At 33.8% G+C, this 25,020-nt stretch overlaps 2 protein-coding genes across 3 annotated transcripts in view; one reads left to right on the plus strand and one right to left on the minus strand.

Moving 5' to 3' along the window:
- The window catches only part of CTNNA3 (catenin alpha 3), a 1,797,749-nt gene that overhangs the window by 580,200 nt on the left and 1,192,529 nt on the right, over positions 1-25,020 (plus strand). The gene's annotated exons all lie outside the window — the stretch shown is intronic.
- Positions 20,886-25,020, minus strand: part of LRRTM3 (leucine rich repeat transmembrane neuronal 3) — a 176,387-nt gene continuing 172,252 nt past the window's right edge. The window contains exon 3 of the mRNA XM_033209588.1: positions 20,886-24,839. Coding sequence (XP_033065479.1) covers positions 24,630-24,839 — 210 coding nt within the window. The 3' untranslated portion in view covers positions 20,886-24,629. The remainder of the gene's footprint in view (positions 24,840-25,020) is intronic.

Genomic DNA, 25,020 nt, shown 5'->3' on the forward strand with positions numbered 1-25,020 from the left:
AAATAAAGTAATTAAAAAGACTTTTTTTTAAAAAAAAGAATAATGTACATTTTCTTTAAAGGGGATATATACTATTCATAACAAGTGGCTTACTGCATTTAGGTTTTCATATGTAGAGTCTGCTTGCATATCCTTTCCCTTAGGAAAGACGCTATCTATAGCCCTTATGTGGTCTCTTAATTGACAGTCTAGAACTCATCCTCATCCCAACTGAATCTCCCTTCTTCACGTTCTAGACTGGCATTCTAGGAAATTGCCGACAAGTTGGCCAAATCTGGCCCTCAGCTTTTTTTTTTTTTTTTCTTAGAATAATGTTGGCTAACAGCATGCCACCCAATTGAATTAGTTTCTAACATTTGAAAATTAGAGATTTCATATAAAAATTCTGATTTTTTACCTCACTAGAAAACCTGGAAGATATGGACCTATATTCCTGTTTAGCAACAGTTCTCAGGAGATCAGTGGTAGTTGTCCCTTTTAGATGGGAGAAGGGCTTACCTCAGTTTACACTGCTCTCTGTTGTTTTGTAGACATTGAGTCTGCTGGTCAATTGACATTAGCACTTGCCTGTTTATTTTATCATGCCCAGTACTTGCTTGACCCTCTGAACACTTGAGGTTATGAATGCATTTTTAGAACTTACGTGTACTGTGGCCAGCACTGCAGGGCACTGAAAGTTATCCTATACTACTCAATAATGTGTTCCAAACATGATACTTTCAACTAAAATAGTTATCTTACAGCCATTATCTTAGAGGAATTAATCTAATGGCTAGGAGTTTCATGGTCTATGGAGGAGGTATATAGAGGCTAACCATCTCTTTGGATGCCATTGCCTCACCCAGGCACTGGGTAATCTGCCATTACCATTTACAGTTTGACTGCCTTGATGCTCTATCAAATTGTTTTTGTTCATGATTTATTCTGGTGACTACCAGTGAGTACATGTCCAAAGCTTCTGTCATTTCCATACACTTTTTATAAAGCTGATAACTACAACAATGCTTACACTGAGACACTGTTAACAAGAATAGCCAAAATTTCATCCATCGGTTGGTCAGAAATAATCTGCAATATGGAAGATGGTTTCTATGTAACTTTATGACAGAACTGACCAGTTAGGAGAGTTCAGATCACTATTATTAGTTTAAAAATTTAGAACAGAGGAAGATTTAAGGTGTTATTCAAGGGAATGCTTTTATAAGGGTTTTGGAATCTTGCTCAGTGAATATCATCGGTATAGTAAAATTGAAAGAGATACAATGACAATATAGACATAGAATAAATTATTTCTGAAATAATTAGAATCCCAGTTTCTGTCTGAAACCTGGGAAGGGATAACTGCCAGCAATAAGCATGCTTTATTCATACCTTAATGGTACAATATTTCAACTCACCTTCACCAACATCAGTTCTTTCTCCATGTAGTAGAATAACAACTAAAATGCAGTCTCTGTGTTTAGGAAAGACTTATGCATTACAAAACAGGATGACTTTTCTTTGTGCCGTAAAGGAATCTCATCAGTCTGTATGTTCCTATAATATTCATCAAGAAAATGAGCAATAAACAAGATACATAGAGTAGGTGAGATGTTTTAGTTGGCTTTTCTCTTTTGTAACTCTCCTTGTCATGCAGGAGGGTGCACTGAAATATTGAGTCTTTTATTTTCTGGATAGTGCTCAATTTTCTTGACTACACCATTTGGGGATCAGAAATTTCTTTTCATTTCAGGGAGTTTTCAAATGCCACATAACTTCTTGTGAAATGCAAAGTATTTTAAGATTTTGAAACCATGATATAGAAGAGCATTAACAGTCATTCAGGATACTTTTTCTCCTTTTAACTTGTTATTTGACCTTGAAGAGTCTATGTGTATAATAAAATCAGTATATATATCTTGCTTCACCGAAGGAAGCTTATAGAGTCTAATGCTATGTAGTTTGGATAAGATGGTTGCTTTCCCCTGTAGTATAGAGAGATAACAATTTTTGATCAAACTAACAAGTCATTCACTTGATTCAGGGTAGAAATATAATACACAATGGATTATGCAAGTAGAAAAAATCATTTCATAGTAATTGCCTGACATTTAAAAACTGGAATTCAGTAAAAGCTGATTAAATTTATTTAATCATTATAGACTCGATTTTGAGCAAAAAAGCAGATCTGACTTCTCTTTGTAATACAGCACAAAACTCTGCATTCCTCTTGTGTGCTATTTCATAGTTTTAGGTCTGATTCAGATTTTTTGGTTTTGCCATGACAAATCTCTTTATCTAGAGCTAAGATATGGAAATGTTCTCATTTTATAAACACTATTTGGTTATTTTAGAATGCCCTGATTTGCAGTGGTGGATTCTGCCTACCTTTTTGTCTGCCTGGGAAACCTAAGGCAGGAAATACTTGTGGTATTTCATAATCAAGGAACACTCTGAAATGTCCTTTAAAAATAAATATGATGTGTCACATACCTTAGAGTATGAGTTTACTCCCCCTGAGATGGAATTAAATTTGCTGATGTTTAAAAATACCAGCATGATTGATAGACTATTTGCATTTGACCACCTGTTAATGAATTCTCATTCACTACTTCTTTTCCCTTGCTAAAATTATATTTAAATCACACTGTACAATAACCCATAGATACTAAAAGATTTACAAAGAAAAATTAACAGAATTGTCACACCTCTGATAAGTGAATTATTCTCCAAATTGTAATTATATTTTTTAAATAGATAATTCCAGACTTTCTGGTAAATCTCATTAGTAAGTATGTTTGAGGTTCTAAAGAGGTTCATTGTTTACTTAATTGCCCAAAGTTTGCTTTTCACTGCAAGTCTTTGGCTTTAATTAATGAGTTTTTGTGTGTGTATGTTTTTTCATCTCCGGTAGTAGTATGTCCAATGATGCAGAGAAAATGTATAGCTCAAACAGTGGTTAAAGTCTAAGTTTCCTTTTAACACTGAGATTCTGAAAATCTGTGAATTCTTATGTGATCATGGGTATATTACTCTAGATGTTTACATCTGAAATTTCAGGTGGACATAAATAGAGAGTAGAGATGCTTTACCAAATCTTCCAAAAAAAAAAATCTCACTTTCATTACTTCACACGTATCTTCATACTGTCAGTGGATTTGCTGGTTGGTTATTTTGTAGAGCAAATATGAAAACAAATTGATGTTTTCATGAGTATTTGGCTTTACTCTAGTTATATTGGCCTACTTTCTTAGTCCCAAACAGTCAAGAAATCGTATTTTTCTCTAAAATCTGGAGAAGTATCTAAGTTCTATTTCCTATGAGAAAGTTTACATCATGGGTCTTAATATTTTCTCTGGTACAAGATAAATGGCAGCGGGAAATGATGCTTTGGTTAAAATTTTTATTATATATTTCTACATAAACAGTTCTGATTCTTATTAATTTTCATATATTTCAAATTATGTATAATTGATGACATTTATGTGTAGTTTATATGGACTAGGACTGAGAAATTCTTAGTTCATGAGAGGGGAGACATGGCTTTCTAAGCTCTTTTATAGGGCAGGCTCCAAATATTTTTATTAATATCATTTTTATTATATTACTACTATGCTTTAGATAAAATAGGCACTCAGAAAATATTTTGGAATGAATGAATTATAACTGAAATGATGCTACATTTAAGTGTTCTTTCTATGTACAATAATCAACTTTGGGATAAGAGGAGGCTATAATACAGTTCATGCTATTATTAAATAGTGTTATGCCACCTTTCTTGTGAAAAGGGATGACTTTTAATTTTTCTCAAGCTTTGAGATATTCAACATAAAAGTTAATATCAATGAAATCCTTTAGAACAGAGCAAAGCAGAAGTGAGAAGGGCATGTCCTTGTAAGTTTTATTCCTGCCTGAGAGGCATCTGGGAATGCCAGTGAATGGATATTGGAGAGGAATGGATGATAATGGAAAACTATTTAGAAAATCACCAGCTAAGACACCAGATAATCCTAGCATGTGGTTTGGGAAGCCACACTCTTCCCCACCAGTGCCATTCAATAGAGCAAGTCTCTGGTGTGTAGAAATTTTCAGCACAGTTATTGATTTAGGTAATTCTTTTGCATTATTCTTTATTCCAACCTTTACTGAGTATGCTTTTTTTTCTAAAGTGCTATTTACTGGACAGATGTCTTAGATGTGCCCACTGTTGCCTGAAAGGCAATAACTATTTCAGTTAGCTATTAGCATACTAAGAAAACTTGGGTAATTCCACCCACTTCACATTAATTTGCTCTTGTTGATTATTTGCTGTAATGTGTTAAATAATTGCTCTTGAATCGGTCATGAAAAGCAGTCATTTACCCGTTTGATTGCTATATATATCTATGAAGTCATCCAAATGTGCTTCCATATTATTCAGAACTCTTCTAAGTCATTAATAAATATATTGAACACCTGTGCTAGCACTGATCCCTGAGGCACCTCATTATTAACCTAATTGCACAGCTTCATGGTATTTCATTTAACCTTGCTTTTGCTATCAAACTTTGTTCAAACCAAGACATTTCAAATTAATAATAAAACTTTACCTTTTATCTCGTGATCACCATGGCTTTATAATTGAATTTGCACATTTAAAAAACTCTGAATGAAATAGTTGGATGTTCATTTTTTTAAAAAGTTCAAACAAAATATTTATACACTTTTCTCCCAGCTATTTTCTGAAATTCAACTTGTTTACAGTCTTCTTTTCATTGTTTTTCTTCAGCTATTTTTAATATGTTAGGATGAAGAAACAATAATTCCATAGCCACAGTATTGTGGTTTTGGATACAATTCTTTTTGTGAGTCCCAGCTCCTCAATGCTATTTTATTGCTAGCTGGTACCTCCATCAAACTGGAGCAGGAAAGGGAAAAGGAGATGGAATGTTGGCCAACATTGCTATTCATCGGTGAAGCTATCGCAAATAAAGAATGAGGTTTGAACTTTCTGGTTTAAATCATACTTATGGTGTACAGTTTTTTTTTTTTTTTTTTTTTTTTTTTTTTTTTTTTTTTTTTAAAATATTGGAGCCAGAAGAGACTCTGAAGATCACATGGTTAAATTTCCCTTATTTTTCAGACAAAGAAGCAGAATCCCAAAGAAGTGAGCTGACATTGATGAAGGTCAAACTGATCAGGTCCAGGGCTCTTTTTATCTATTGTTCAACTCACGGCAGCCTGGCTTAGATTTTCATCATCTTTGTTTCTTACTACCAGTAATAAAAATTTTTGGTCTTATTTATTCTGATACTTTTGAGATGAATCACATTTAAGCCTCTTTTAGACCATCAGCTATATCTAATTTATTTTTTAAATCTCTAATAGTGTCTTGAACATAGTAAGTTCTCAATAAATATTATTGAATGCATGAGTAAATCTAGAAGCACACCGTTTAGTAGACTCAATAATATATACATATATATGCATATACATGTGTGTGTATACACATGTTAAGTAATGGCTATAGAATTTTTAGTTTTTATTTTACTTATAGGTCTATGTACATCACATAAACAAAATCATAAAGCATATTTTATATATTATATATTATTTCTTTTTTCAAAACTGACTTCCAGATGGTTAGGTGCTACGATCCTTAGATTTATTTGAACTGGCTGTTCTAAATAAACTGAGTTGTTCTATGATGTAGACTGTTACCTTTATATAAACTTTATCTAATATCACTTGCTCTCAAACTCTCAAATTCAACCAAATTCCCTCATAGATACCTGAGCTATTTTGGAGAGTATAGGCAAAATTCTATACATATGAGAAGGGCCCTTCTATAAAAACTAAGGGCAGAGAAGCCAAGATTCTTATTGAAGTTGGTTCCCAGGCTGCCTACCTCCCAAGGGAGGCATTACTAGAGAAGCTTCTGTATTTACCTATTTTATATATTTACCTTACTTTATATTTTATTTTTATTTTTTATCTTTTTTTAATATATATTTTAAGTTCTAGGGTACGTGTGCATAACGTGCAGGTTTGTTACATATGTATACTTGTGCCATGTTGGTGTGCTGCACCCATCAACTCGTCAGCACCCATCAACTCGTCATTTACATCAGGTATAACTCCCAATGCAGTCCCTCCCCCCTCCCCCCTCCCCGTGATAGGCCCCGGTGTGTGATGTTCCCCTTCCCGAGTCCAAGTGATCTCATTGTTCAGTTCCCACCCATGAGTGATTTTTGATAGTAACATTTCAAAATCATTGAAATGGTATTCATTGCTTTTGGAAGGTCACCACTCAAATCAAATGGTCAACATTCTATCATCTGAATAAGTCACTCCTTAGAATTTTAAATGCCTTTGAGGTGCATTATGTATTTCAGGTTCGTGATTCATCTGCTTTGGGGAAAAGTATTATTTCCTGGCATATGTTCAAATACTGTAATTTAAGACATTTACAGTAAATTATTATACCACTGTCACAAATGCAGTTGATATGACCCCAGGAATTATGCCTGGGGAATAGTTGACTCATCTAGTTGGATCTGGCTCATTGTTCTTTAACATGCTAAAGAAAAAAAAAAAAAAAAAAGAAAAAATAACTCTTTAAATTTTTTTGTCAAATACCTATGAAACATAGGAATAGTGAGCTGAAATGTAAGTTAAAGAAATAATGTAAATGGCCAAGCAGAGAGGATCAAATTGTTAAACTTCTTTAGAGGTGTCTATTTAAACATTTGGCCTAGGAAGTGTCAGACGAAATGTTATTACAAAACAACTAAAGACCAGCTCTGACCTAAAAGAGAGCCCCTTTCTGCTTCTAGGTTCTGAAGACCCAACTTTTGCCCTCCTCTCCCCACCCTCTTAACCATTTCCTATCATAAAATTCTTTGAAAGTGTTGGTGTAAATCTGTTACTGAAAAACATAACGTCTACAGCATGCTTCCAGAATCTATCTCATTTTTATTTCCCTCATGGTCCTTTTCATGATCACCTGGGTGATTATAGTTGTCTTGTTTGCACTGTTGTTAGATTAATTGCTTCCATGAGGCTTTTGCATGAGGCATAGACAGTTAGTGTTAACATAATCTTGAAGTTAGTCAAATATTGGCCCAGAGATGGAATCTGTGGTGTGTAGGGACCAAAGTGGCTCCAAGAGATGTGGTCTGAGCTTGTGAAAGAACTGTGGAGGTTCTGAGCTGACACAAATGGCATACGATAAGACAGGCTGTATCGGATTCTTAGATACATAATCCCATTTCTGGTGTATCCAAATTTAAATTTTCCCACACTCTTCCTGGGATCTCCTTAATCAGGGTTGACCCAAAGCTGCATTAGACTCTACATGACTCATGCTTCAGACCCAAGCCAAGATCTGAGATTTTGAAGAAAAGAGGTAATTGAATTATACCCTTTATGGCTACTTCTTAGCAGAGGAAAATCACAGAAGGTTGTATCCTTTCCAGGACACCTTCCCCACATGCTACACACACACACACACACACACGCGCGCGCACACACACACACACACACCTTTGAGAACCATCACCACGGTGATTTATTAATACTGTGTTATATCTTTAAGTACTTAGGATTAGATAAAAATTAAGAACTACTGATTAAAATTTCTTATTTAATTTTAGGTGTGTGCTGGTAGTTATGTAGGTACAGTTACATCCATATTTATAGTATAACAAAAGTTGATGGCAACACGAAAAACAATGAAAAAATCTACAGAGACTCCAGAATAAATACATTTTGTATGGACTAGCTTTAATATTAATAAATCAATTAAATTAGATTTTTACTCATATTTTTATATTGCTTAGATTTGTAAATTAATTTCTCTCTGTTAAGGAGACATCTCTGTTTTTACATCTCCATTTTACTCTTTGAACAGGATTGAAATATAATCCAGAACCTTGTCTAAGAATATTTTTAAAATGTAAATGTAGAGGCCTTATATTCCAAACTTTTAACTTATTAAATATACTGATTATAGATATATAAGTAGTACATTGGTACAAATTCAGTCTTTAATTTTCAAAGAAAGTTGTGACATAGGAATTATATAATAATTGGGAACAAATTTAATATTTTGATATACATTAATTTTTTTTCTTTTCTTGCTTCTAATATCTTTCTTGACATTTTTTTTTGTATGTGTTCTCCTCCTGTCACCCAGACTGAGCTGCAGTGGTATGATCATAGCTCACTGGAGCCTCAAACTCCTGGGCTCCAGTGATCCTCTCACCTCAGCCACCTGAGTAGCTTGGACTACAGGTGTGCACCATCTACCCAGCTAATTGTTAAAAAACCTTTTTGTAGACATGGGGGTCTCACTATGTTGCTCAGGCTGAAAAAATTCTTTTTAAGTATTTTCTAGATGTAAGCTAAAAGTCTATAGGTTGTCATTAAATTATTTGTACCTTGTTTTATTAGCAAAGTTAGCCAAATTCTACCTTGTAGATAATAAACCATGATAGTTATGTCCATACATTTATTCTTCCACCTTTTCTGGTCGTCTAAATCCCTTTTTCTGAACTGCCTGTCTGCCCCTCTAATCCCAGCCCAGTAAGCTATGATTGTACCACTGTACTCCAGCCTGGGTGGCAGACTAAGGCCCTTTCTCTTAAAAACAAAAATTGTTGAGAACTTCATTTCTAACCCTTGCTGACTCTTTTGAAAATAAACCTTGTTGGACTCTAATCGATCACCTGAGAATATGTTTCTACTAGTGGAGAAAGTCTTGAAATGTATCTCTTATTTTGCTTAGTGGTCTTTATGTCTGAACAACAGCATGAGAAGAGTAGCGTGCTGTGTGAGTGTGTATCTGTGGGTTTTTCCACATATCTTATATGTAAATTGCAAATAAAGGAACTAAAATTTTAAAGATGAGTCAAGGATGAGATAATGGTACGTGGGCATGATGTTAGGAAGAAAAAAATTAGCATCCTAAAGTTAAGATAATGCCACCATTTCAGTAAGAATAAAAATAATTCTTTTAAAGAATAGTATCTCTGGTTTATTTCCTCATTTCTACCTTTTACTTCTCTCTAAATAATTTCAGAGAACATATTATAAAAGATATACGATGTAGGATTAACAAAATAGGATTAGAAAAAGTATATAAAAAGTATTTACAAAGGAGAAAGCTGGGACACTCCATGGGAATTTTAACATGGTCACCATGATAGTGAATGTAACCCAGTTTTGGGTTTCTGAGCAAAGGTATAGAGAAGATAGGATGTGTTACAGGCCTCTAGTATTCACTGGGGATGAAGCATAACCGTTTCCCAAGGGAATCTTTTTTCTAGACTTAGCTCTGAAGTACATTACTCACGTGTTTTTTTTAAAAATGATATTCCATAATGTGATGGATGTATTTCTCAAAAATAGTTTTGATTAAATATAGAAGAAAATCCCTGAAGGCTTTTTCTTATGTAAACCTGTAGTGCAGATTGAGGGCAGAATCCAGTGCATATACAGAGTGTTATGCAGCAAAACATACAAATTATTGAATGTAACCCTGTAAAATTAATTACAGTGTTAGAATTGGAATATTCAAGGGAAATGTTCCTCTCTGCTCTGAAATTTAGAATAAAAAAAAGAAAGAAAGACAAATGAAGTCTTCTTGCCTTGATTCTTAAGACCAAGATTTTTTTTCTCTGAAATACAGATCAGCTTCTATTATCTTACTTTATCCATTCCGCTTACCTCTGTCTCAGAAGGAAAACAAGGTAAACTTGACTAAATAAGTGCTGACAAGATTCACTTTAGAGTGATTATATAAATGTATTCTGCAGCTACTTAAAATTCATATTTCAGGCTCTAGTTACATACACTTAAGATATGGATAAATTCTACCAGGCAAAAAGACAGAAAATTGAAAGGAAAAAAAAGACAAGGGAACCAAGTCAGTAAAAGCATTTTAATTACACCCCAAGCCAAAGGAACATTAAAGTTAAGGGAAAGCCTGGAAAAGAAGACATTTTTATGGAAGCATATGATTTTAGATCAGGTATAAAATAAGACAGTTATAACATAACCATAATATATTGAAAAGGGTGGAACATGAAGGTGTATTATCATCACGACCAGTTATAACTAAATCAGTTGTTCATTATTTCCATTGAGAGAACAAACTGATGGCAACATCTATTCAACATGTGAATGATTCATTTAATAGCTTTTCATGCCTCAGTTCTGACACTTTTTTTGGGAGGCTAAAAATACTGAAGTGATTGGAATACACTGTGCTAGAGTGACTTGTACATAATTTGTTACTAACTGGTACTTTTATTTCTAAATGATTTTTTTCACTTCATAATGAAATAGCTTAAATGCTAGTTCTTCAGGATTTACTGTGGTGAGAAACTTACTATTGGAATTTCCTAATCAGTGACAGGTAAATTAGATGGATACTTTGCATGTATTAAATTATAGTGGTATCCTGGGGAGACTGGTGTGTTGTCTGTGATACCATGACTCTGGAGAGAAATGGGAATATCCTGTAGAGGATTTATTTTTATCTTGCCATCTATTATGATAATATTATGTTAAGTATATGGAATATACTCCAATAGATAACTTTCTAACACATATTGGTTTCACGAAAATAATCTTGAGATATTTTAATTTTTTAGCAATTGTCCTTAACAAGCTTCTGGACCTTTCATAGAATACCACACATAAACAGTCATTTAAAACCAAGACCTTCATTATTCAAAGGATTTGTGAAAGTCCTAAATTGAGCCACAGGCAAAGAGCTGTTTTTATGAAAAATGTCAAAGGATTTTTTAAAAGAGGAGTTTAGGCTTTATGTGAATTTTCTTAACCTCTGGTATATTCAATCTATTGAAAAAAAGAAAGACTTACTTTGGAATCTACGTTTGGTTATCAGGTCTGGCACTGAGTGAAATTTAATCTTATAATCTATAATATTGTATAATTGGACATTTCATTTTTCAAGATAAATTAATGTAAGCTTTTCCTCTTCCAGTCTTGTCACTCACATTGTGTTGGCACTTTGTGTATGTCATATGCTATATAAAACTCAAACTGAGAAGGAAATACTGAAGAAGACATAAACGTGAAGACGAGAGGAAGGGTAAAATAAGCAGAGTAATATATTATTCTCCCTGTGGTTGATTTAGGACCCTGAAACGATAACTGTTCTTCGCTTACTCCCTCAGCAAGTTCACCTGTGATCTGTCCTAATGGAATGGAGAAATTTGAGATGTATTTATTCCACTAATTCAAAGGAATGAAAACTTACTTAGGTTAAGTCTTCCCTCCTTAGAACTATCTCATTATAAATGTAAGACCCTAATTTAATTTTTAGTCTATTTCTTCCCTTTTCCTTATTTTCTTTTTTAAAATTATAACAGATATTTTCAAGGTAGGATTTTTTGAGTAATTATAACACTGGGCAGTTCAACAAAAGTAATAAAATATGGCCTGTCATCTTGTCATCACTAGCCTAAAATGTTTAATTATGCAGATGTTTTAAGTAAAAAATCGTCACAGGTTCTTGCAAAGTAGGTGGGGTACAAACTTGAAAAGAAAGGTAGAGATCATCTAAGGTTTGCATTTCAGCTATTGTATACCTTATGAACCTGGAATTTTCAATCAGCAGATGGAGATTTAATGGTATTTCTCAAGCCTTTCTGGAGACTGTCCAATTGTCCAATTACTTGCCATCATCATTCCATCCTGCTCCCCTTCTAGTCCACTCTGGAGTGTAAATGTCAGTATTTCACGCTAATCTTAACAGTCCCAGAGCCCCATGAAATAAAAAGCATATTGATTTTTTTTTTGTAAACCAAGTGGAGTTTCCCAGACTAGATTTTGAGCCTCTTAATTGGAATACAGAACAATTGTGAAACTTAAAAAATCTAAAGGTTGTTATAATTTAATTTATAGTCACTAACAAATTATAGACTCTTCACATATAAAAGATAAATTCAAAACATTCACATTGAGGATGTTTTAGATATTTAATAGAAGTAGTTGTGGTCTAATGAGTTCAGTTTTACAGGCTCATTTACTACTACATAGCATGTACCACCCTGTAGAAAACTATCTAGAGTGAAAATTTATATTTTTGAGAAATAATTATTTGTATATAGTAAACATTTTATATATTGGGGATTCTTATGGCTGCCTTTGCCATGCTGCACACTTTTCATAATCCTCAAGAGTATTTTAGAATATTAGGCACAATTTCCTTGGCATTCATTAAAATAGCGTTATTCATGATGACTTTCTTCGAGTTAATACTGATATGTTCTGAAATTCCAAAATTAAAACACATTCATTTTCTTTCTTTCTTTTTCTTTTTTTTTTTTTTTTTTGAGACGGAGTCTCACTCTGTCACCCAGGCTGGAGTGCAGTGGTGTGATCTCGGCTTACTGCAAGCTCTGCCTCCTGGGTTCATGCCATTCTCCTGCCTCAGCCTCCCCAGTAACTGGGACTATAGGCACCCGCCACCATGCCCGGCTAATTTTTGTATTTTTAGTAGAGACAGGTTTTCACCATGTTGGCCAGGATGGTCTGGATCTCTTGTCCTCGTGATCTGCCCGCCTCTGACTCCCAAAGTGCTGGGATTACGGGCGTGAGCCACCATGCCCAGCCTTCATTTTCTTAAGTAGGAAGATCAGAGAACTATGCCTTAAACTGGTTGCTGAATTCACTAATACTACTTTGGTTCATCTTAATGCGAAGTGCATTCTTGAAAATTTAAATAAAAAAGTGCCATGAGCACAAAATAAACATTGGAATCCTTTGAGAGTAATGGTATTCTCATAAAGAGAAGTGTTTATTAAGGAAAGAAATACTTATTTAAAGACGCAAAGAGTCAATGGTACCAAGCAACTTCCAAAACAACTGTGCTTATTGGTATATCAGGCAAATTCACCATCTTACTAATTCTTTCCTACTTTTAAATGAAACATTTTATAGTAATAGAACAAAAGACAAAAGAGTCTACATGAAACCTAATTCTCATTCATTTTCATATCAGTCTTATGCCATAACCTGTCGATGATAAAAATTTAAATTGCACAATATACCCTTTCTACATGTTTTCACATATTCCTGAAGTTGGAATTGTCTTATAGGCTTTTTAACCCACATAGGTAGCATTTTAATGGACATTTTACAAATGAAACAAAACAGAAAACTTCTGACCGTACATTACATTTATTTATTAATTACTCTAAGTTTATTCAATAAAATTGCATATTTTTTATTTATCATGGAATAGCTAAATTAAATCCTTTTCATCTGAGGATTAATTTGAAAAGATTGTGGGAAGGGGTAATTTTTTCAAAATTTTATTTGGCATATAGACTAGAAAAAACTGAGTAGCTATATGGGGAGAATACTAGACTCAGAAACTATTAGAGTCCCAGTTTTCCAGATGATAATACCCACAGACATCTAAAGACTTCTAAATTTTAGTTAGGAGCTGGATGTGGAGCCTGTAGGACAGACCTGGGTTTTATAAATGGCAAACCTAAAGTTTCTCAAATAGCATTTACTCTGTGAGGCCTTTTCTGATTTGCAGTAAACCCGATCATTTCACAGTATCATGTACAGACTTCATTTTTAGAAATATCACATTAAATCACAATAATTTATTCACTATAAGCATTCGATCACTGTGTCTCACATCACAGTAACTGGAATACCATAATACAAATGAATAAATGCTTATTTTATTGATTAGAATTAAAAATATCAAAATATCATTATATAATGTAAAATATATAGAAGACAAGACACATTGAACAAATACTCAGGAATGAAAATTGTACCTCCCAAATAAACACAGAGATAACTGTAAATTAATAGTCCAAGTGATGAGCAGAGTTTGATGAAGAGAATATTTTTCCACTTGAAAAATTCAAAAAACTAAAGTAGCTTCTTATGCATCATGTTTCAGATTAGAAATATATATATTTGACTGTATTTTTTAAATGACAACTTTACTGACAATTATTTGTACTTTCAAGGCAGAAATAATTCTGCATATTCCTAAATGTCAGTGCATTCATAAACTAAAAATACTTCACTCTAGTGAAAAATAATTCTAAGTAAATGTACATTCTAGTACTGGTCTGTTTGCTATTGTTGCAGGACTTTTCCTTATTTCAGCTAAAGATAGGCCTCTTGTCCCATGGCCACGAAAATTCAGGTTCACAGACAATTTGAATGGTGAGTAAGACAGGGTTTTATTGGTTGAAAAGAAAGAAAAGGGGGAAACAGCGATTCTCCGCAAGGCCAGAGTCCCTGCCAGAGCACTTCCTGCTTAGCCACTTGAATCCCAGGTTTCACACAGGAAGAGGAGGGGCCAGGCTCTTCCTTGCTGCAGATGGACTAGAACCTGTGTGTGAGTCCACCCAAGTGCACATTCCCGGTGTGCAGACTGGTTGGAGTTTTGTCAGGGACCCCTCACACCTGGCTATCTCAATGTCAACTAAATGATTTTGATCATCGTCTTTAATAATAATCTACTGTAGTTTGTTTGTAAAATATAGCAATCAAAAATGAGTTTTATTTTTACTCTTTGAAATAAAAATTCTGGTTAATATTCACCAGTACTGACATAAAGACTAAAATGGTTGAAAAAAAGAAAGTCAATCAATCTAAAGGACATGTTTTCATTTGTGCCAAACAGTAGTTTGACAGAGGATGTTACAATTACTAGCTTTTAAAAAGTTGTTTGATTTAATTCACATAATTATTTGAAATTAATGCCATTTCCTGGATCAGTCTTCAAAATGGTTTATGAACATTTTATTGAAACTGACATAACATTTTAAACAAAGGATTAATATGCTTTTCCCCCACCCCAAATAAGAAAAAATAGAAATGTGAAGAGAATAAGAGTTCAGAAAAATTTGGGAAATATTTTTTCCTGCCTAGAAAGGCCAAGATATTTATTGTGGCGAGAGTAAAATTTGGCTCTGAACTTTTAGGCAATCAGGACAAAAATTTAGCCTGGTCTTTCTCTTCCAGAGAAGCATGAATCTAACAAATCCTATTGGAATAATAGATGTCAGCAAATAAAAATACAATATTCTCCCTTCACTGCCCTCCCATCTTTGTCTTGCCTGTCTGAATTCTGCTAGTTTTAAGTTCTATGTCATTTATCACTTTTGCCTTGAGATATTCCCAACAACCTTATTAACTTTGATTTTGTCTTATCCTAACTGCTGTTTACAATTGCAGGTATTAAACTTAGTTCTTGAATTTTATTTCTGTTGAATATGGATGTCTTTTCTCTTTGCTAAGACTGTAAGTCCATTGGGGACAGGGACTGTATCATACACTCATGTATCTCTAAAATTTTCTTACCTTCCAATAGGCATATATTAAGTATGTAAAAAACACATCAATTATATTGAAAAAAAAATGTCTCAGTGATAGCCTTAAACAGGTAGAACTTAACATTGGGGTCCATAGAGTGGTCCTTAAATGAGCAGTTAGAGGGGTCAGTTTTTCAATAGATCAGTCAACCGGATTTGAATCCTTGTTGCACAGTTTACTAGCTATATGTTATATAATTGCTCTGTGCATCAGTTTCTTATCTTCCTCAGGGAAAAACAACAGTATCTACTTCATAGGATTATTATTAATTGTTTGTCATATTAATGTTGACTGACTGAATGAATACACATAAAATGCTTAGAAAAGTAAACATTCAATAAGTGTTAGTTGTTATGTTGTCTTTTTTTTTTTTTTTTTTTTTTTTTTTGAGACGGAGTCTCGCTCTGTCGCCCAGGCTGGAGTGCAGTGGCCGGATCTCAGCTCACTGCAAGCTCCGCCTCCCGGGTTTACGCCATTCTCTCGCCTCAGCCTCCCGAGTAGCTGGGACTACAGGCGCCCGCCATCTCGCCCGGCTAATTTTTTTGTATATTTTAGTAGAGACGGGGTTTCACCGTGTTAGCCAGGATGGTCTCGATCTCCTGACCTCGTGATCCGCCCGTCTCGGCCTCCCAAAGTGCTGGGATTACAGGCTTGAGCCACCGCGCCCGGCCGTTATGTTGTCTTAAAGTGCTTGGCACTAAGCCGTTCTTTCTGAAAATAAATAGTCATTCTTTGTGGTAATTACAGAACACAATCAGTTGTCTGAACTCTGTCCTCAGAAAGCAAAAGTATATGACAACAAAACCATGTTTTCATTACAGACAATAATATTTATATTATCAGTGGCAGGAAAGCATGCAGTTATCTGAAAATTATATCAGATTATTAAGTTAAAAAGAAGTGGCCCCAAACTGCATTTCAGTTTTATATTACATAAAATGTTTGTATGTTAGAAACTCTTCTTCCAATCCACCTGTGGTAGTACCAATGTGCCACATCAAGTTCACATGTTTTATCCCATAACTGGATCCAAAGGCAAGGGAAAAGCTGATAAGGGCTACAACTCCAATTATGTAATTCTTCCACAAAATGATGAAGTGTAACGAGGGTTCATTGTTAAATAGCAGTGTGTTAAAGCCAATGTTGGCTCAAGAAACTCAGATTTGAAGTTTGTTAAAGAGGAAACTGGCAGGGAGTTTTGAAGGATGTCCAATACACTGAACTTAAGTTTCCATCGCATCCAAAGGCAAAAAAATGTTGACATCACAAGGATCTCAAGCTTTTCTCCAGATAGCATGTAAGTTCAGAGATGTTCAGCGTCTTTCCCTAGACCTCTCTGATGTTAAGTGTAGTCAGACTAGAGCTGGTACGGGCTTTCAGGCTTTTGCCTCAAGGCAATACTTTTCTTATTTTATAAATTTATGTAAAATAAGACCTGTAGAGACGACTTTAAAGATAATATTTCCAGCTCCCCACTGTGGTGGTCATTCCACTCTGATAATTGCCTTATGATAGAACAGAGAAACAGCGGTGACCAATCTTTCACCACATTTTCATCAGACTGTTTAGGGCATTGTATTTATGGATCTGTAATTGAAAGCAAATATATCATTGATATAAAACAGCAAGGACAGATGGAGTACATTTAAAATTACAATTCATTTCTCAACATCAGATTTTGACTAGGTGTATGTGAATTAATGTAATTACTCATATGGTTGAAGCAGCAATTCAGAGTTTATAGTTTCGGACTATTTCAAATTTGACCTTGGAAAGATCATGTAGCATTTAGTTTAAATCTTTTTCTCTATCTATTCAGTTTCTCTCTAGAGAAATAATAGAAATAGTTCTTGGACTAATTTTTATTCTTAATAGTCTCTCTTTTGGTAGAATTAATTCCATCTATCTATCTATCTATCTATCTATCTATTATCTAATATGTATTGCCATCACAAATACCACATTTCTCTTATATCTCCAATATCCACGTTAGCCTTTATGATGACACTTGTTGGCATAAATGTTATTGTAAATTTTAATAATGGGTCTTAGTTTTTAAAATTACTTGCATATTATTTAATAATAAATCACATTCCCTTCACTTACCTTGGTATGTGTAATTTTTGTCTTCTTTGTTGCCTTTCACCACATCTTCAACCCAGATACCAGGAACATCTTTGTTGTCCGCAATCAGAATTATTCTACATATTTCAGATAACATTTCTGTATGGTGGTAATGGTGCCAGATGAGAAGACACAATGATATGAGATCCAGGGTGCTAAAGAATTTCTTTCTTTGCTGAATTTATTGCTTTAAACTTATAGCCTAATTTTTATCACAGTTATAGATGTGATCATTTTTAGTAGGAGGCGTGACTTACAGAGTGCTTTATGGCTCTTGAATGCTGTATATATTATGGAAGTATGTTTTTCATGGATGCTACATGTTCAGATCCTGTGATGGAGTAAAATGCTAATGTAATTAAACCAATGAGATTACTTGCACTTGTGGAGTTCAGGGAGAGATAGAAGAGATAACTCAGTGGTTTAATAAAAAGCCTCTGAGGCACTAATGGAGTCGAGAGACTATTTAAGAATCATTTGTGAATAGCTGAGACTGAGGAAGATGTTTTTCAAGATGTGAGTTTAAAAATAAATTTCAACAAATAATTTTATTTGTCCATCTCCACATAGTAATGAAACAAGGAAATGATATTTATTTTATATTTAAACTACCTATTACATTCTGAGTAGGACAAGTAGACCCTGCCTTGTTATAAAGGTTATCTTTCAGCCTCCTTTGATGTAATATGCTTCCAGATCCCATATCATCTGTGTAAGTTATAATACTCCTATAAGGAGTATTGCCATTTAAAATAATTCACAGGAAATGTTCTGTAGCCCAAGTCGTATCATTGCCAGTTACAGTTTGTGACTGTAGATGATTGGTGTTTTTCTCCACTTTGTCATTTGCAGTTGGTGACTTTATTGACCATATAGTTTTGGCTAAAATTTGCAACCTCCCCTCTTTTCCTTTTGGCCAGTTGAAGGTTATATTATTGATATTTCTTTATCATATTTTGGCTGTAAATTTATAAAGAGCTAAGGTGATTGGAAATAAAAATATGACATCAATATTCAGGGGTATTTATGTTTTGAAGAATTTTTTTTTCAAATGTCTACTCTTTTTAGGAAACCATGTATAAAACTTAAAGAAGATATTGGGTGTTTTTTTCCATTAGGCTGCTGGTTTAGGATATTGAAGGAAGTCTCTACACAGTGTAAGATAATTTTTCTGTTTGGAAATAGAAAGGCAAATTCTTTTTCTGCTGTGTTCAACACCCCCCCATTAAAATATATAAGCCTCGTTATATTGATTATAATCTCTTCTCACTTTTGAAAATGTGCTATGGGGGGTAGGAGCACATCCTTAGAGCCTAACAAATCTAAATCTGAATCTCCAACTCCACTGTGTGAGCCTTGGCAAGTTATTTAATTACTATGCGCCTTATTTTCCTTTCTTTAAAATAGTGGTTATACTTCTTTGCTAAAATGCTTTAAAAATGAGACAAGGAGGGCATAGTGCCTGATACATCATAAATGACTTCCTGCCTCTCTCCCCACATCCAGCTTTTCAGTTGTTATATTCATGGGTGCAACTGACAAGTAACTAACCCAGCTGCCTTAAGACTGTTTTCAGATATGCCTCTTGAAAGAGTTAATGGGGAATAAAATCTATAAACAACAGTCTGTCAGGAAGCAACCTGAGCATTTTATGTATAGTTGTCTTTTGGTATGCTTTCCTCAGTCAAGAAAAATGTTCAATCAGGCTTAGAAAACTAGATTCACATTGATATGGGAAAGCACAAGAATTCACAATTTTATATTAGAATAGAAAGCAACTGAATGACTTGGGAAAAGTAAATTCATTTGAGCAATATTTTTCAAAACTTAGCATGCATTAGTATCACCTCAGTCATGTCTTAATGAATATTTTGGGATCCATCCCAGTGATTCTGATTCAGTAAATCTAGTATTGACACAAGGGATTTGGAGTCATCTTGACCTCTTACTAGTAACTTCAAGGATATAATAGGTGGCAAAGTTTAAACAAATAAAATTATTTGTCAACTTTATCCATCCATGTTGTCTTACTACTATTTTCCACATTATCCAAGTCAGTAAGTGGAAATGACTGAAACTGCTCATATCGACCAACTCAAAACCTGGAGTCAGACCGCCATTTCCTATAGGCTGAGGCAAAGACTTTCTTGCAGAACCTTTAAACCATGCAGTACAAGTGTGCTGCATTATAATAACACAAGGCATATGGAAATCAATTTTAAGAAGATAAATTAGTGGGTAACATTTTAGATTAGAAAACAATTTCAAGGTTCCTTTATCACAAGGTCTCTTGATACATTTGAAATATTATTTGATTTACACAAAACAAATTTTCACTCACCTTTTCAGAATGACAAATATCATATAACACAAATTTATAAATGAGAGCTAGGAGGAAGAAACGTAGTAGCCTAAGTCCTAGATGGCTGAGGCACTCTGCTGCTGTAAGATCACTGTCCTTCATAGAATAAAAAAATCAACAGTGGACCTTTTAAAACATGAATTTTACCCTAAAGAAATTAAATATAAGTTGCCTCCCATCTCACAATAAAACTATAATACAAGTTGTGAGAGACCTTCAAAAAAGACCCACCACCACTTTGATGTGTGTGTGTGTTTGCTTGGTTTTAAATTTTCAAACGTTTCTTTCTCATTAATATTGATGATAAAATGAAGCCCAATTTTGATTGTCCAGGTACCCTACCTTTGGGACAAATCAGAATTTTGAAAGCATTGCTCCTGGGACCTTTGCACTTGGCACCTCCCTATTTAGGGACAGTTGGGGAAAATTAGGAAGGTCATGAGGGGAGTTGGAAGCTCTTGCTTATTGCAAGACCAATTCATCTGCACCTTGAGATTTTTTGATGAATTAGGAGATTGTTATATTACCCAGCATTATAAACTGTTAAGAGCTGTGCCAATATAAGATGTTACTGTATCTATTCTGGAAATTTTTCACCTTTTCTCCTGAGACCAAATACTTGCCAGTCCCATAACCTCTTCTTTTGCATGCTCTGACATACCCAGAACATCTGCATTTCTTTCATACAGCTTAATAACAACAATTCACATCAGGTATTGGTTTTCATGCATTCAGTTTCTTATTTTGAATGTTTAGTTTGAGAGATGATATCTGTCTTCCAGTCAGGAACAATCAAAAACAAATATATTTTTACTCTCATATACAATAGTTTTATTTTAGAAAATATTTTTGCAAAAAGATTTTACTATTTCTAAGCAGTCTATGGAGTCAGAGAGATCTGAGTTCAAATTAGGAAATTATGTGATTAGTCTTGAGTGTTAAATTTGGAAATGTTTTCTTTCCTTGTAAAAATGTAATTTGTATTAAAAATCTGTATAGTTTCATGGTTTTCTAAAACATTCAGGAGGGACTAGAAATAGAGACTTGACAAAAATGAGTTGATCAGTAAAATATATTATTTGCAAGTTAGCATATGTTTTAGGTTCTATACATCAATTTGGATAAATTATATTTTATTTTTCTTATAAGGAGAATAGAGAAAATTGTTCTCTATTATTACAAGTTAAAAAAAATTCATGGTTTAAGAAGAAATCTTGCCAAAAGCAAAAAAGAAAAAGAATTTTATATGTCTTCCCAATTAGCTCCGAATTGAACATGTGTTCAGTTGACAAAGTATTGAGCATGTGTTCAACCCTGTACTATGGATCTCTTTTATACTTATGCATTCTCAATTTAGAAGGTCTTTAGGTTTTTCCTTGGGGTTTCTTTCCTTGTGCTTCCTTGATTTTATGTCTGTACCTTGGGGCCTACATGCATCTACATCTTGGGAGCATCTGTTCTGCACATTTACAAACAAACTTGTATGTTAAGAAATATGTGACTTGTTAAACTTTTTAACAGAGTTTTAATGTGAGAGCCCATAGTAGAACACAGAAATAATTCAGTTAGCTAATATTTTACAGATGGAGAATGGAATTAAAGTAGGGATTACTAAACAACATGTCAAAAAAAAATACATATATATATGTCCGTTATCTCTGGAAGTTCTCTGGCTCTGATCAGAGAAAGAAAGCTTTTAGTATAGTGGAAAGACTAACAGCCTGTAAATTTTGAGAATAATTCAGCTGCACCAATTATTAGCCCTGTATTTTAGGGTGAGGGCTCAACTTCTTTGAGATTAATGTGTCTTCATAGGGTTGTTATGAAGACAAAATGAGATAATTTATGTAAAATGTGATTTGTAAACTTCAAAACACTGCATAACTTTATGGTTTGCTGCAGCTGCTGGTTGTTATTGTAACTATGCTGGGTCAACCTCTCCCTTTTTCAACACCAAGCATAAGTAAACATTTCAGTTGTTTAAATCGGTGAGGAATAGACAGGAAGGGAGACATAGGAATGGGGGGTAGAAGGAGGAAATGGAAGATTATCGAATGCTGGAAAAGATAGATTAGAAATGCAAGTTTTGACAAAACCTGAAATAAATTGGAAATATGTGATAAAGACTCCAGACACAATCTTTCTATCAGATTGTCACCACCCTCACCCTTAACCTGGACATGGCAGAATAAAAATTAAGCAAAAATAATAATAATAATCCAGCATTTTTGTCTTGTTAAATACCCTTTTGGTTGAATTTAAAGATGAGAAGTCTCAAAATTCCTGGCTTATTTGGTGTAGCTTAGGGCCTTCGTTGCACAGAGCTGTGGTTCCAAGGATTGCTTCTATTTATAGTGTTTCACTTTAGATGAACGTAAAATATTTAAGAAAAAAAGTGGTTTCCTTCAGGAAATCAAGGGCATACACTTGTAAGACTCCTTGGAACCTTAACATTTCTAAAAATCATTATCAATTTGAATGTTTCTAGAAATAGGTTTATTAGTAGATAAACCTATTTATTAACAAATATGTTAATTTGTGCTTGTTTACACAAATTAATTCTTCCTTTTCTATCTTTGCAAGGACAACTTCTAATGAGAAAGCTTGCAAATGACATTTTGGTTTACATAATAAATAAAATTTTGCATTTGATTTTAGACTCACAAATCATAGCTTTATAACCCTTTATAAATTTGCTAACGACGTAAAGCCAAATTTCAATGTAGAAAATTAAGAACACTCTAAGAATAATACAGTGCAAGGAAATTAGAAAATGGAAAACATAAAGATTAAAATTAGATTTAAAATGACAAAAATTTTTGAATAGCAAATAATTTATGCAAAATATGTTACAAAATCTGGGATGCTAAATAGTTGACACAAGTACTGTGTTTGACATTTAGTTTCATTTGAATTAGTAATAGAATTTGCTTCTTCCAACATTTACATCTTTTTATCTTTCTGACTTTATATATTTTCAACAAAGCTTTGCTCCACAGTTTCTGAGTTCATTCTTCTTGAAGCTGCTTTTAAATTTGCTGTGACAAACCTGCATAAACTAGATTTTATAGATATAATTTCTTTGGAAGAGATAAAAATTTAAAAGTTTGACATTGTTTTCAGTTATTCTTTTCTTCATTGTTTTGATTGACCCCTGTTAGATTGATATGTCAATCTACTTTTGATGGCATGAATATAAAATGACAACATAAAAGCACTTCTAGTGCAACAGTAATTGAAACTTGCAGTTTTCCATTAAAAAAAAACACAAGAATGCATGATTACTATTGATAAAGTAACAATATTTTCAAACAATAACCTATGTCAAGCAAACAGCACAAACAAGTTGATTATTTCGGCTTCTCAAAACTCAGGTTTTCTTAATTTGATTTGAGTTAACTTTATAATACAATCGTATAATCAGTATGTGATCTGGGCTGGTGTCAAATTACTCTGAGTTATTTCTTTGATAATTTGGAGGTGACTCCCATTATGGATAGCAATATAAACAATTTAGAACATACTAAGGATGTTTACAGTCTACTCAAGTGATAAAGTTCTGCACCGTGGCTCATATCAATATTGAATGAGCTGTACATGTTTAAAATTCTTCCTCAGGAGAGAAATGATATAGTGCACAATGCAAAAAAAAATTCATATGTTTCCTTTGAAATGTTTCCAAAATACTGGTCTCATGGTTCTAAATAAAAAGTTGTTTTAAGAACCAGGCACATTTTGCACTGACTGATGGTTACTTTTAGGCAAACGGCTATGGGTTAATTAGGAGAAAAATTGCTACTGTACAATTATTATGCACTATACTCCCACCTTGGCCTGAAAATAATGAGATGTAACAAAAGTTTTTATTTGTCACTGGTAGCTGCACCTTTTAACTGTATCACAAAGTCTGTTGCTGTGGTTACAGCCTTTTTTTCCAGTGATGTTTTGTCCATGCTTCCCCCCAACCCTTAACAATGGTTACTCAAAAGAATGAAATAATGAGTCATTCATTCGGAAATATGTTAAAATATCCCTCTTTATCATTACATTTCACTGCTTAGAAACTAGGCTGTAATTCAAGGCAACAGTTAAGTCTGAGAACTGTTAAAAAAACTTTGATTTTTTGTTTTTTCATTTTTAAGAAAAACCTGTCTATGTAATTGAAGAACCTCTTACAAGTCTGAACAATTAAATCCTTTTTGGTTAATGTATTATTTCTGGAACAAGTAGATAAAATTCTACGCAGTAAGCATAATAAAAATCGTGCATGTTTCGCACAGCACAGAATTTTAGAGTCAAGGTTTCTGGGCACAAAAGCAGTAACAAAACAGTCCCTACAAAACTGAGTAACTCTGAATAACACAAGAAATAATTTTTGTTAATTTAAAATTTTAGAAACTGAAATGTGTAAAGTTTTTAAAGTAAAATGTAATTAAATTATGGTACTGTACATACCAGTTGTTTCTACAATTGAAATTTTACAATATGAAAAATACATTAGCTTTGTACAGTTTTTACAGGTAGGTAGGATGAGTTTTGAAAAAAAGATTCTTTTATTTTTCAGGGTCATACTCTGTTTAAGTCAAAAAATACTGCACAACTTAGCTAATTACAAAGTGTAGACTTAAAACAATTAATGTCTTCTTTATTTCATGAATCAATCTTGGATTTTTTGTTTACTTGAACAGGGAATTTTGTGTTTTGCTTTGTTTTTAGAGTCCACAATGAACACATCTTCCTCATTTTGTCCTTGAGGTTACAAAGTTTGGTAGCAACCCCTGGCTACCAGTGATCTCAGTTAAGCTAGCTGCTGTTTATGGTCACTGATTCGGCCAGCTGTTGTGATTGTGCTCAGGTCCAGCTCAGTCTCTAGGTGTGTTTCCATCGTATCTTCCTGTGCATTCGTTTCAAAGGACTTATGGGAGAGAAGTTCATGATGCACCCCACAGTAACTTATTGTGGGCTGGTCGTATGCCAGAAAGGTTGACACATTCATTGATAAAGGTATCTGGGGAAAAATGACATGAGAAAAGTCAGTTATATGACAGAGAAAAGATAGACAACTTTAGGGGAAAGATTTAGAGACTGAAGTGCTGACCTGACTAACCTCCATGGTTGTATCTGTGGCCCTGTGGCCCAGGTGTCCCTACATTATTCCGCTAATGACCCCATTCTCATATAGTGAGATC

Source organism: Trachypithecus francoisi, unplaced genomic scaffold, assembly GCF_009764315.1.
Source record: "Trachypithecus francoisi isolate TF-2019V2 unplaced genomic scaffold, Tfra_2.0 Lachesis_group9, whole genome shotgun sequence".
Classification (NCBI taxonomy): Eukaryota; Metazoa; Chordata; class Mammalia; order Primates; family Cercopithecidae; genus Trachypithecus; species Trachypithecus francoisi.